General features: G+C 38.8%; 1 protein-coding gene across 1 annotated transcript; it reads right to left on the reverse strand.

The window, feature by feature from the left end:
- Positions 1-3: 3 nt before the first annotated feature.
- Positions 4-12,029, reverse strand: LOC139611188 (long-chain fatty acid transport protein 2). The gene is made up of 10 exons (XM_071465605.1): positions 11,302-12,029; positions 9,802-10,005; positions 9,527-9,685; positions 7,600-7,724; positions 6,912-7,106; positions 5,854-5,944; positions 5,549-5,747; positions 3,640-3,737; positions 2,657-2,787; positions 4-2,560 (listed from the first exon to the last, which is right to left on the reverse strand). The coding sequence occupies exons 1-10, from the start codon at positions 11,777-11,779 to the stop codon at positions 2,384-2,386; spliced, it is 1,857 nt and encodes a 618-aa protein (XP_071321706.1). The 5' UTR covers positions 11,780-12,029; the 3' UTR covers positions 4-2,383.
- Positions 12,030-14,602: the final 2,573 nt, after the last annotated feature.

The raw sequence follows: 14,602 nt of genomic DNA on the forward strand, positions 1-14,602 counted from the left end.
ATATTTGACTTTATGATTTAAAAGTTTATTTTTACAGTACAGCAATCTACCATATATACACTAATGTAGAAATAAGAAAATATGCTCCTCTTTAGGGAAAATGTTTACAGGACTGTGTAAAATTACATCAAAAAAATTAATTACATGTCATGGTAAAAAGATGGTACAAATTTTGTGAAATCTGAGTTAAAAGATGAACACATTTCCACTGAAATTTCCAACAGACTAAGCATTAGGCCACTGTGATATACAGTTACATAGTTGGATAGTGACTAGTGTGTGAAATAGATTTCTAATTTCGTAATGTTAAAATATTTTTGTCCACTTGTGTAAATAACTTGTATAGTCTATTATTCCTTGAGTTGTTGAGCAAATACCAAAAAATGCTGACATTTAAATTTAAGTTAAATTAATAACATTTGTATTTCTATTGCTTCCATTTAATCCTACCGTAGGCTACTAAAAATTTTAATTGTCTGGAGTATAGCCAAACATTTTGTATTGGCTACGACTTTAATATAATTTTTATAAATTATATTACATTTTCATAAATTTTCAAACCTCTAAAAACTCATCTTCTCCAGATCTTACAGCAATCTGGTAAAACTGGTAGGTTGTCCCTTTCTACTTATTTTCCTTTTCATCTTGCTCAAGTTACAAAGATGTTGTACATACAGTAAATTAAATTTTTAGTTTTAACATTACATTTTTAGTACTGCTACCTCTTTATACTCATGTATAATTAATACTAATGCTACTTTATACTTAAGAATTATAAATGTATTTATCCTAGTCTTAAAGGGCAACGTCAGTATGAATTATTACTGTAATGGCCGGTCACTGATAAAGGAATCACTTGTGGTCAAATCGCTCACATAATAAATTCAGTGTAATATCCATTTCCACAGCATGGTACAACAACCAAAATACTATTTTCACTCACTGCTAACGTCTGTGAAATTCTACCAGGAAAGGGAGGGATCATGCACTCCTGACCACTGAGTGTCACAGGACAGAGAACTGGTGGGTTGAGTTTAACAACAATCCAGACTCTGAGCCTGCCTGGTGTCCAAGGGACAGGAAACAGGCTAGGAGGTGGACAAATAAAGGGCCTATGAGAGATGGAGTTGAGAATCAAAACTATTTTCTCTGAATGTCTGCCCTCCTCGCTTTTGAAACATACTATACAAAATGATATATTTTTAATCAAGTTAAATGATAATGTCCATGAAAAAAAGTATAAATTCAGTAAGAATTTCCAACATGCACATTTCTCTGCAGTGTTGAGTTCCTTTAACAGTTACTGATAAAGAGTTTGGCACATGTAAGTGAATAAAAACAACATTTCTATTAAAAAGAGAAAGTGCAAGAAGTAGACTGGTTTGACATAAAAGTTGTTGTACTGAATTAGTGCTGTGGAATTTATCAAGACTACAGTTAAACACAAAAAAACCTGAGTTTGCATGAGTAGACCACAATGCAGGGATGCTCACTGAAATATGATCCAATATATGATATTGATACTGATATCAGTATCAATATATTATACTGAACAAAAATATAAATGCAACACTTCCATTTTTACTACCATTTTACATGAGCCAAAATGATTTTTCTACCGACACAAGTTTTTTTTCCCTCTTAAATATTTGTTCACAAATGTGTTTAAATCGTACAGTCTATGGTTTAAATCCATGTTAGTGAGCATTTCTCATTTACCAAGATCATTCATCCACCTCACAGGTTTGACATATCAAGATGCTGATTATACAGCATGATTATTGCACAGTTGTGCCTTGGGCTGGTCACAATAAAAGGCCATAATTCAGTGCCTGTTGTCTTTTTGTGAAATTTAGGAGACATAAAACCTCTGTGTGTGTGTGTAGAAATAATCTTAGAACTTTTATTTCAGCTCATGAAAAATGGCAGCAAAAACAAAAGTGATGCATTTACAGTATTTTTTGTTCAGTATATTTACTGTATAAAACACAGGAAATCAGAAAAGGAGATGTCTCCAATAGAAACCTGTTTCTAATAAAGTTGTGTTGGTAAATAAAGGCTGTGGCCAATATTTGAACATTTACAGTAAGTAATGCAGGAAAAAAAATGTTTTAAACATGGGGCAGTTTTACCCCTTCAGGCTGATTTAAAATATTTAAAACAATGTGAGAAAAAAGATTCAGTTGTTTGTAGAATTCCTGACAACTCGTTGACATAAGTAAACTGTGAGAGGGGGTCCTGAGTAGACACAGCTTTGTTTTTCTTAAGGGTTTGCACTTTAAAAATGCTGGGAGCCAATCAGGGTTTTAAACCCAGGCAGATGGAAATGTGGTATTGACATGGATCATATCTGTCTCATCATGAAACGCCTGTCTTGAAATGTTTATAAACTGATCTTTCCCGACACAATGCCTTGATGTATAGATACAGTCAGGAGAATATAGTCCTTCTGAGAGACATCTAAGAAATACAGAGGGTCCTGGGTGACATCTGGATTAAAACCCTCCTGGACCAGCTTCACCTTCTGCTGCTTGAAGGTCTCAGTCACATCCAGAGAGGTCTGAAAACACACACACACACACACACACACGAACGAACAATGTAACTTTACACTTACAAATACACACTGAAGGTGATGACTAGTTGTGTGACTCACCTGTACTCTGAGAAAGCGCGGCCAGGCGTACACAGGAAGTGTTTGTACTAAGTGGTTGTAGAGTTTAGTTCCATTTAGCTTGTGGTCGTGTTTTAAGACAATAGCAGCCATACCTGCTCGACCTTCATATCCTGCACACACAGATTGAAAAAAGTCACCAATTTATGCTGGATGAACAAGAGCAAACTCACTGCAGTGCTTCCATTACCTCGCTGTAATGTTTCATCTCGATGATATATGACTGTGGAGGCTGAATGGAAGAAGCTGCTGGTTCAGGAAGTATTTCCCCCCTACTATTAACTCCCATTTCAACATTTGACCCTACTGCAGGCTTGTGTTAATGTCAGTGGTTTGGATTGTTTCAACCTTGCTTCTGTGAAACCAGGGATTTTTTTCCAGGTGTGGTTCTCTAAACCACGTTACCCACGAGCTCCGGCTGGGATTTCTAGGATAAGCATAAGGCGGCTTGTGTCAGTTTGTGTGCCAAATTCAAATGCTGTAGGACCCAAACCCAACCACCAGTGTGCTGGGTGCTGAAGTGCACCCATTGTTTAATGCAGGGTTGCTTTTGTGCTGAAGGCCCATTTCTAGTGATTCTGTTCAGCTGAAGCTAATGTGAGGTGTCAGCATTCTGAGTGAGACAAATAAAACGAGTATCTTCCAAAAGTACAGTATTCACTCATTACCTGTTTGTGTTTCCTTGCTGAGAAACAGCAAAGCAGCACATCCTGGTGCTCACATATTGATATGTCGTCAAGACAAAACACCAGCAATAAACCTACAGGAGTCTACCAGTTCAGACACTCACTTGCTCCTTATAATTCAGCATTGACTGCTTTATATAAGCTTTTTGCTTTTACCTTCAGAACAACTAAAATAAGTCAAAACACATTTCAAAAAACACCTTCACAAATAACACATTGTTTGGCAGCACAAGGCCACTGTAGATTAAGCAGTATTATAAATCACAGTGGAACACAGACCTGGTACAGTAACTCCGTAGACGTTGGCTTCTCTGATAAAATCAAGATGACCTAAAACCTCTGACACCTCTGTGGTGGAGACGTTCTCTCCTTTCCACCTGTGCGAAACAAAGTTAAATGTAGTAACACCTGCAATACCTGTGGGAAAATGTAGTGAGGACACTGACATGATCATCTTTTAAGTTGATATGGTGAATTCGTTAGCAAACAACTGCTTATTTACATATGCAGCAGACATAGAACCACATTGTCATCCACTTCTGAAATTCACTCTGCTAGCTCTGATTTTGGTTTCAAACTTACCAACTCCAAAAATATCTGGCTCTTTAGCTGCTAAATGCTCCACTACATTCACCAGCTGCTCTCTAACTGTGTTTAACTGCTGAGCAGGTCGGGCTCAGGTCAGTTTACAGAGCTTTTCCTCTGAAAACAGTTGCCTGCTGCGACGCTGTGAGAGCGTTGACAGTGAGCAGTGTGGGCCACACAGCTTAACAATGTGAGCAGAAACTCACTGTAAAGCTCCGTAAAGCTTCTGTGTAGATTCATCACTATCAGAGACACCTTTCCCACTGTCACTTCGTTCAGTAAACCAGGCCCAAGAACATAAAATGTTGTTTGAGTAATAGCTCAGAGCTCTATGTAAGTCTGGCCTGTGATCTTTAATAAGTCAACATACAGAGTAGTATAAACACATACTGTATAAATCATCAAAAATCTACATTAGCTTTTTAATTGTTATACAACAACCATCATAACAACAGTGTGTTTTTGCAATATTCTAATTTTGTGCCATGAACCTTTTTGGACAACAGAGGACACTGTTCAACTACAAATACTGAATGACAAAGCTCTTCAGATCATCTGCAACGGAAAACATCAGGGGTCTTCGAGTAAATGTCAAAGAGGATTGAGATAACTACACAACAGAGAGCTTTTGGAAAATGTGCTTAAAATAAAGTGCTTAATTCTAGAAAAATGTAATAAAAAAATAAGCTTCAATTTACTTTTTTCTTCTTTTTTGTTGACCCCTTTTCACATCTTAATAGTCGCAACCATTTTTATAATGAACAATCTCAACACATCTTAACAACTGAGCAACTTTAAAGTGCAAAAAGTGAAGGGGTCTGAATACTTTGTGAAGCCACTGTATAAGCGACAGTATATGTCTTTGTGGTTATTTTACTGTGTTACTATTTTACTTTTCAATTGTCTTATTTTTAATGTCTCCTCCCTCCTCAGTTGACCTAAAAGAATGTCTGTTTCCTTATTTCAGCTCTGACACACAAAAGACTTCTAGAGAAAGCTTGAGTCAGGATACATCAGAAGCATACGTCAGGATACATCCTTTGCAGAAGTGACACAGCGCTTTACGCAAACAGGTTTCAGGCTGTAGAGACTGGACACCACAGCTTATCAGGCTGTTTTGATGCTCGGGTGGACAGACAAATAGCAGAACAAACTTAGGTGCAATACTATCATTTTTTTAGATGTAATTTGTTTTTTCATTTCAAACTGTGTCTTAACTTTATGCATCAGTTACTGGTCTGATTAACAAAGGAATAATAAAATAACTCCCATGCTCTTTTTGTATCTCATAGTTCAGGATTTTTCTTTTCATGATTTCGAGGCATCTTGGTTCATATCAGTGAGAGATTGTTTATGCCATCACTGCTGTCCCTTGTCCTTCAGCTAAGAAAACATTAGAATTTTCTCTCAGTGCCATTTCCATTCAGAAACTACTGACAGAAACTACTGATGTGAGCATTATATTTTCCTCAAACATTCACACTCCTCAATTATTCCAATATTCTAACCATAACCTGGATCATCTGATAATGAATTTAGCGGTGAAATATTTATCCATGGAGATTCAGAAATCTCATTAAAAATGCTTTGATGATAATGGTACCTGAAGGTGTCTCCGATGCGGTCATGGAAGTAAAGAAAATCCCTGTGATCATGGAGCAGTAGGTCTCCAGTGTTGAAATAGATGTCCCCAGCTTTAAACACATCCCTGACCAGCTTCTTCTCAGACTGCACCTTGTTTCCAGCATAGCCCAGAAACTGGTTCATAGCTGTCAGGGGGGTGACCAGGATCCCTGCCTCTCCTGTGTACAGAAATAGGATGTACATTTAGAGGGCACATCAGCTCTTCCTCTGTACTACAGACTGAATGACTTTCATTTAAAAAGGACTCAGCATGTGATTAATTACCTTTCTGTGCTCGGGTGCATCTTCCAGAGGCTGTTCTGATTGGCTCGTATGTTTGTGGATCATATCTAAGGAGCTCAAATGGCATAAAAAGCTGAAAAAGAAAAAAGACTATATTTAAAAATTGTGAGTGTATGGTTTGCTCCATAAATGCTATGTAACAGAAAAGGGTAATAGATTAGCTTAGTTAGCGTTCCACATACACACATGTAACGCATGCACGATAACACGGCTAGTTGGCTAGCATTAGCCCAACATACAGCTCAGAAAACATACTGAAGTCAGTGCCACCTAGCAGAACCTACTGTGCACTATATACAACAGTCATCCCACATAAACATCTGGTTCTGCAGGCTCTTAGTAACTTACACTCTTCACGAACTAAGACTCAAGGAGCCGCGTCGCAATTGGTTACCATAGTAACCACGGTACACTAACTCTAGGACCCTACAATGCGACCTGGGTTGACCAGAAACGTGCCTGACTAGAAATTCTCCATTTTGATTCAGAAATTGGACATATTTATATATTTGTAGGCTACTTGATTCTCATAATGTTCCCCTTTAATGTTAACCTACCCCATACTTACTGTTACTCACTGCACATTATTATGGGTACTTATTGTAAAATTCACATTTTCTTCTTTTTTTTTCTTCTTACATTTACTCACTACTACACAAGTACTTAATTTTTCATCTACTGGAGATGGTAACAAAGTATATGACAAAATGAATTATGAATGTGATTTTAACTTGAAGTATTTTGTTCAATATGATGACTGAATATTGAATTTATATTCATCAGATTTTAATCTAGTGTGGGTCAAGCTCCAAAAACACTGGATCGTTTGCCATAATGCAAACAACAGCATCTTTTCATTAAACCCAGCTCAGGGTTTGGATAAGGGGTAACCAAACCCTGCTGACTAACCTGTTTCCAATAAGACAAAGCAGTAATCTAAATGAACATATTGTATCTGCAAAAGCACAACTATATCAAAATACAGAGAATAGCAAAGTCCCAGAGGAAACATGACATGACATGAGTGTTTTAGTTCTGACCTTGTTGAAATAGCTTGCCCTCCCAATCGGCCCGACCTCATCCGTGTAGTTGAGGAAGCCGATGCTGGCCTCAGTCAGGCCATAACCCTCTCTGATCTTGATCCTACCAAAGCGTCTGGCAAACTCCTTCCAAACGTCTGACCTGAGACCACTTCCTGCTGCCAGCCGAACACGGTGAACACTCTCCTCTGGGACCTGCAGGCAGGAAAGGATTTGGATGAAAAAGCATTTAACTTTGCCCTACATTTTGGGAAAGGTGCATATGTACTGGTCAATACTTAGCCAAAAAAAATAAAGTTTTGGGGCACTGAACATGTGTTTTGGCAGAAGTAGGAGGAAAAAACACTGGTGAAGCCCGAAAGCTTCATAACGCTAAGTTCACCCATCATAAATATTCATGGTACTCTGAGAATGATTTTTTTCTGACCTCACCTTGATTTTTAAATGTAATAAAGAAAAATATATTCAAATAGCTGCATTCTACAGTGTGAGTCCTTGTGAAACAGACATTTGTACACAAGAAACCTTGTGTACAAATGTGTCTTAAAAGCAGATTCTTGATATTTAAAACACATCCATTTATATATTATAGTTGCTGCAATTAACACTCTAACCTTGAGGGGCCTATGCTGTGTCTTTAAACTTCTAGTCAAATGTTTAGGATGAAGAAAATGACTGTCGGTTTTACCACAGGATGGTTGACCAGGTATCGACAGAGTTCTCCGATGTACTGCACCACAGTCACATTGTGCTGCACACAGTCCTTCCAAAACTGACTGGCAGAAAACTTCTTTTTTAACACACATGTTGCTCCTGTGATCCACAGGAGAAGATGGAGTGAAGATGGAAAGATAAACAGGAAGTAGTGTAAGACATTTTTTACATACTCCATGTCTAACAATACCAATACAAATTGTTTGTGAGAAATTCCCTCTGCTTTGTTTGCTTTGCCTTTTCTCCTTTTATGTGAGGAAATGAGAATTCCTTATAGACCTATAAAAAGGATATTCGTCATGGTGTTGGTTTCCTGCAGCATTTGCCTAAGACCTTAAAATATACTAAACATAAATGGAAAATCTTCCAGTAATTGTTTATGTATGATGCTGCCACAGTCTTAAAGTTGTGTTTAGCAGACGGGAAAACACAGCTAACTGAACAGACAGTCCAAACAACTGAATAGTTGAAAAAGGAAGCAATACGAAAAGCTGCAGAAACTAAATCTGAACATTGTTTTCGCAAAGGTTATGTCTCATAGTTAGGCTTGATACTATAACTGGTACATTTGATTTGGGTATGATTTCAAACTGACCGTCTCATAAAAACAGATTCAGAGGGATTCATATAACGGGCTAAATAAACCTGAAACCTTGTCACTACAGAGAGCCAGAGTTTGCATTAACAGAACCATTAACACTCATTAAGACTCCTCATCTGACTCTGGGTCTGACTGAGGCTCAAACATGTGGCTGAGTCTCTGATGTTTCCTCCTCTAACCACCTTGATACTCTCTGCTCTTTCACCTGGACACCTGGAGCAAGCAGGTGGTGGGCGGAGCCAAGGCCTGATGCAGGTTTCTCAATGAGGAAGTCAGAGTAGATGAGCTTCTAGCCTCAGTTTTTGATTTTTCTTTTACTATTTATGTGGGAAAACCATGTTCAGCAAAACATTAATCATAGCACAGTATTTTACAGTTTAAAACATGTCTGGAGAGGAACTTTTAAGGTACTGTACAATTCAAAATTTTTGGAAATATAATAATGTGCTCTCCGTAAGAGGGAGATGGGAAAACTGACACCACTCTCATGTCTGTGTGTTGAGTAAAGAGCTGGAGTCAGGATGTGGTTAGTCTAGCCTAGCGGGGGATGTAGCTACACTGGCTCTGTCCAAAGTTCAAAAATACATCTGGAAAAGAGCAACATGTCTTCTCTTGCTCCACTTACTTTGACTTGACTGAAACAACTTGACTTGAAAAAACAAGAATCAACCAGTCAAGTTGTAGGAGATATGGTCACAATCTCTCCTTCCTTAATTACAACATTGAATAATGGCCAGAAGTGTTTTTGCAGAACATTATGATGTCACAGTGAAGTTGACCTTTGACCATTTGAATATAAAATGCCATCACTTGATTTTATCCTTATAGACATTTGAGTTAAATTGTGTCATAATTAGTGAATGAATTTGTGAGTTATGGCTGAAAATGTGTTTCAAGAGGTCACAAAGTCCAAGCGCACGTTTGTGCCTGATGTAATAAATTCCCTCTGGGCGTTCCTGATATATCTTTTCCCAAGAACGTGAGATCACCATGACCTTAAACTTTGACCACCAACACCTAATCAGTTTGTTTTTTAGAGAGAATGTTTGTGCCAAATCTGAAGAAATTCCCTCAAGGTAGTCTTCAGATATCACATTCAAGAAGCCAAAGCACGTTTTGTGAGGTCACTGCAACCTTGACATTTGATCTTTGACCACCAAAATCTATGCAGTTCATCTTTGAGTCCAGGTGAATGTTTGTGCCAAACTTGAAGAAATTCCTTCAAGGTGTTACTGGACAGTGAGTGTGCTCCAAAGACTGAGTTTAAAGTCTACATTGACTGAAGTACAGCTGGTCTTACCAAGGTGTATACATCCTCCAATTCCCAACAAGGAAGCAGACATGTGGTACAGAGGAAGAGTTATGTAAATAATGTCATCAGATGTAGCTCCACACATTGGAAAGAAGGCCATGCTCGCAACAGCTTTCAGATGACCCACACGGGCTGCCTTGGAGAGACCTTGAAGAGAGTGGCGTCAGTTACTGGCTCACTCATGGACACTATTATTACACAACGACAGTGTGAGGTGTCTGGTCACCTGTAGGTTATGTAACAACATGATGCTCGTGCAGTACCTGTAGTGCCTGAGGTAAAAATGAAGAGGAAGTTTGACATGATGTCAACTTTAGGAAGTTCACTTAAGGTTTCTCCAGACATGTGTTCCACCTTATCTAATAAACTGTTGACGTCCTCAGAGGGTGAGGTGTGATCCACCACCCACACAGCCACATTGTCCTTCTTCAGATCAGGCAGCACCTCCTCCATCAACTGCACCAGTTCTGGATGAACAGACACAGGGAGTCAGAACCAGAACCAGTGATCATACATGTACAGAGAGCTGCTGATTCCTCTCTACGGTCATTTTAGATGGTGCTGTTTGTGGTGTTGTATCTGACTAAATTATATTCCATTATTTTGTCCTCCTACACACAGCTGTGATTATGTGTCAAAAACCATGACACTGAAAGTGCTTCGCCAAAAAGCCATCACCATCATCATCATCGCATCCTTCACATCACATCCAATAAGTGTGCTTATTGATGGGGGAAGTCATGGCAACCTGTCAACTATCAGTTCAGCTGATAGCTTCTCAAATGTTAGGAAAGTTTCATCAGTAATTTTGAGTTACTTGTCTTTATGTTTTTTGCTTTACACTTCTACTCCACTGTATTACATTTTACTATTAACTCCACTACATGTAAACTGTAGATCTGTCCACTGTACTTCATGGTCACTTTTCAAGTAAAATATTTTAAATACAAAATCTTTGATCAGCTTAAAGAAGATGATGACAAGATTTTTTTTTTAAACTTTTGACGCCTGAGGCACATTTTAATTTGAACCTATTAATTTGAATCTACAGACAGTTCGGACAATCACTTCACACCAAAACGATCAAGGCTCAACTCCAGCAAATCTTTCATGATTTTATGCCAATATTGGAAATTTGTCTGTAACAGTGAAATCACTTGAAAAGTTGTTTGGTGTGCTGCAAGTAGCACGGACGACAACGGAGGTGTTTTCAGGGGACACAAACAAGTGATGAACCCGGTCATGGCACAGTTGTTGTTGCTTTTAAGTTCAAAAGTTACCAAGAATTGAACAAGTACACTCCAGCCAGGTTCATCACTTTTTTGTGTCCCCTGGAAACACAACCTTAGAAAAAGTCTGAATAATGTGACATTGTCAGTGTTCTGCCGACACGGTGTGAACAACAGGGCCGAAGTGAGAAAAAAAATGACGCTTTTTGATAAACATTTGTTATTAGTAAAATTAATGAATAAAGTTTATGTTGTAATGTATTTTTGAATCAAAAGTGTATCAAAGTACATTGTGCCTTGTGGTGTTTTAACTCTGGGAGGTCTAACTTTGGGAAAAGGCCCCCAAAAACTCTTTGTACGGCTCTGCAGAGGTGTGTGTTGTGTGTCTATGTGTGTGTTTTCACAACAACAGACTTTCTGAAGTGTATCTTGAATCTCAGCCCCTCCCCTCTCCGTGGGGACTTACTTTAAATCCCTCAGATTGATTGACTGATTGATAGATTTTACCACAGTTTAAGAGAAAACGTGTCAAACCTGCGCCAACAACAAGTGTCCTGGCTCCGCAGCTCTGAAAGCAGTGGAGCAGAGACTTGGCCTTGATGTTGACGTTGAGAAACGCGACTTCACAGCCCAGTTTGCAAAGCCCCAACCACACACAGATAAAGTCCGGCTCGTTGCACATCAACTGAGCAACAATGTCCCCTTTTGTCAGGGAGCCCTCCGTCCTGAACGCGTTGGCAAACTGGTTACTTCTCGTTTCCACATCCTGGTATGTCAGGGTCTGGTTTTCGAAGATAATGAAGGGTTTGTTCGGGTTCGTCCTCGCCTGGTGGAGAAAACAGTCGAGGTATGTGGTGATTCCCTGCTGCATACCGGCCTGCACCGTCTTTCTGTACCTCCGAAGTTTCAAGTAATACATCAGGTCCTCCCAGAAGAAGGGATAAGTCAGTCTCTGGTAGAGAACAAGAGCCAGTAGCCCCGCTACAAAGCTGGTAAACACCAGAGTGATCATCTTTACGCGCACTCACCACACCTCAGTCCAGGACGGCTCCAAACCTTTAAATCACAGGCTGCTATCGCGCATGACTTGAGGAAACCTGCAGTCAGGCTGATAGCCCACTCACTATGCTGTTTCATAGCCTCACACTGACAGCCAATGAGCTATGAGCACACACACACGTACACATGCACATATACACCACCCCTTAGGTGCAAGAAATATTGCACATGACCTTTTGCCTGCTTTGCCCCTTGAATTTGAGTTCCTCTCCTGTTGGGCAAACCTGCTCTGATCCACTGACACAGACACCTCGCTGTTACCTTCCCAGATATCACCCGGATGTGGGCCTTTGCGGGCCCACTGATGGCGTGGGTAAACTGGATATGAGCCTAATGTAGTTCATCCCCGTGGTCCTCTTTATAAAATACAGATAAGTCACCGAAATAGATGTGGACCATATTTTAAAGGAGCCATGGGACATTTGAGCTGACGATAAAAATGGAAAAATGTATGATATTTAAGTAACACACAACTGCATTTAGAAATAAGAATTAACAATGAATGTTTATTTTGTAATGTAATGTCATGTATTTTTAATCAAAAGTGTATTAAAGTGCATTGTGCAATTGTATTTTCAATAATTGTAATATGAGAGGAACAAACTGTAAAAAAGCATTTCAGAGTTCAAGAGTGACATTTGATTTCTTTTAGAAGCAATATATATATATATATATATATATATATATATATATATATATATATATATATATTCACTCACCAGCCACTTTATTAGGTACACCTTGCTAGTACAGGGTTGGACCCCTTTTACCTAAAGAACCACCTAATTCTTCATGGCACAGATTCAACAAGGTGCTGGAAACATTCCTCAGAGATTTTGGTCCATGTTGACATGACAGCATCACACAGTTGCTGCAGATCTGTCGGCTGCACATCCATGATGTGAATCTCCCGTTCCACCACATCCCAAAGGTTCTCTATTGGACTGAGATCTGGTGACTGTGGAGGTCATCTGAGTACAGTGAACTCATGTCATGTTCAAGAAACCAGTTTGAGATGATCTGAGCTTTGTAACATGGTGCATTATCCTGCTGGAAGCAGCATCAGATGGTTCACTGTGGTCATAAAGGGATGGACATGGTCAGCAACAATACTCAGGTAGGTGTTAAAATGATGCTCAGTTGGTACTAAGGGGCCCAAAGTGTGCAAGAAAATATCCCCCACACCATTACACCACCACCAACAACCTGAGCCATTGATACAAGGCAGGATGGATCCATGCTTTCATGTTGTTGACCTCTGACCTTCCCATCTGAATGTTGCAGCATCTCATCAGACCAGGCAACATTTTTCCAGTCTTCTATTGTCCAGTTTCGTTGAGCCTGTGTGAACTGTAGCCTCAGTTTCCTGTTCTTAGCTGACAGGAGTGGTACCTGGTGTGGTCTTCTGCTGCTGTAGCTCATCTGCTTCAAGGTTCGACATGTTGTGTGTTCAGAGATGCTCTTCTGCAGACCTTGGTTGTAATGAGTGGTTATTTAAGTGACTGTTGCCTTCCTATCAGCTCAAAGCAGTCTGGCCATTCTCCTCCGACCTCTGGCATCAACAAGGCATTTTCCCAGAGAACTGCTGCTCACTGGATATTTCCTCTTTTTCAGACCCGTCTCTGTAAACACTAGAGATGGTTGTATTGTAGTGCTCTGCAGCACAAACAGAAAATACAGGTTCAGTCTCAAACACAAGAAGTGAAATGTTAAAATTCAACACACATTATGATTTAAGGATTGTGGCTATTATTAGCCATTATTGTTACAACTAACTCAGACTCTTGTAGACATGAACTAGCTAACTTTACAGCTAACAGCTAAAACATTAGCATTGACAGCTTGCATGAAAGAGAGCTACACAAACACAATAAACATGATTTAAGGTTGAAGAGTTTAAGTACAAAGCAGACAATGTAGTCGCAAAAATAAATAAGAAAAAAAATACTTTCTTACATCAAAATAATTTTTTCCCTTCTGTCTGTGACTCCCAGAGGCTGCAACTTCCTCACATATGGAAGAAGGACTAAATTGAGCCTGTATGGAGTGAATCAGGTGATTTGTAACTTGAGCCTGATCAGAGAGATTTGATGTGTTGTAACTGACCTGTGTTACAACCAGCCTTTTCCCACTGTTAATCACCTGTAATGGAAGACCAAACATTTTTTTGCTGTAGAAAATGTACATGGTTCAGTGTATTTCTAATGTGTCTGTAATTGCACAGTTCATTCCAAATATCAATAGGCCTATCTCCAGTAGAAATATGCATAAAGCTAACGATGTTAGTCTCTCTGATTACATTTCATTAAAAACGAAAAGGAAGTGCATCAAAAACAGAAGTATACTGTTTTACTGTGAGGATCACACCAAATTATGAAGGAATTCTTAATACGACAACAACACTTACAAACAAAATTCCACTGCCAAACCATGAGAGACAAATAAGATCTTTATCTGGACAAATAAATAGTTTTAATCTTTGTTTGTCCAAATAAACTAAGTTGTCAATTTGATTGCCATTTTGTCCACAGAAATGTTACATCTCAACAAAAAATAAAGTTTTTTTGAATAAACTTTAATTAATTTATTTAATTTTTAATAAATTTTTTTTTTCAATTTTTTATTATTAGAAAATGTATTTCCCACATAATATTAAATGCCATGACTCAAATGAGTTATTCTCCCAATTAATCGTGGGAGTATTATAAGCGTAACACACTAAATAGTGCCGTCTTCCATTCCTTTGAAAAGCCAGGGGCGCCCAAGTGTTTACGTC

The sequence above is a fragment of the Trachinotus anak genome, unplaced genomic scaffold (genome assembly GCF_046630095.1).
Source record: "Trachinotus anak isolate AG129_WGS33_773 ecotype Australia unplaced genomic scaffold, CSIRO_AGI_Tana_v1 ptg000028l, whole genome shotgun sequence".
In the NCBI taxonomy this organism is placed as follows: domain Eukaryota; kingdom Metazoa; phylum Chordata; class Actinopteri; order Carangiformes; family Carangidae; genus Trachinotus; species Trachinotus anak.

What these genes read in the sequence shown, in the direction of transcription:
- LOC139611188 (XM_071465605.1), bottom strand. Translation starts at nt 11,779, where the DNA reads ATGATCACTCTGGTGTTTACCAGCTTTGTAGCGGGGCTACTGGCTCTT. An exon ending in GACACTTGTTGTTGGCGCAG is followed by an intron (nt 10,006 to 11,301) that starts GTTTGACACGTT and finishes CTGTTCATCCAG; the next exon opens with AACTGGTGCAGTTGATGGAG. An exon ending in ACCTGGTCAACCATCCTGTG is followed by an intron (nt 7,107 to 7,599) that starts GTAAAACCGACA and finishes TCCTGCCTGCAG; the next exon opens with GTCCCAGAGGAGAGTGTTCA.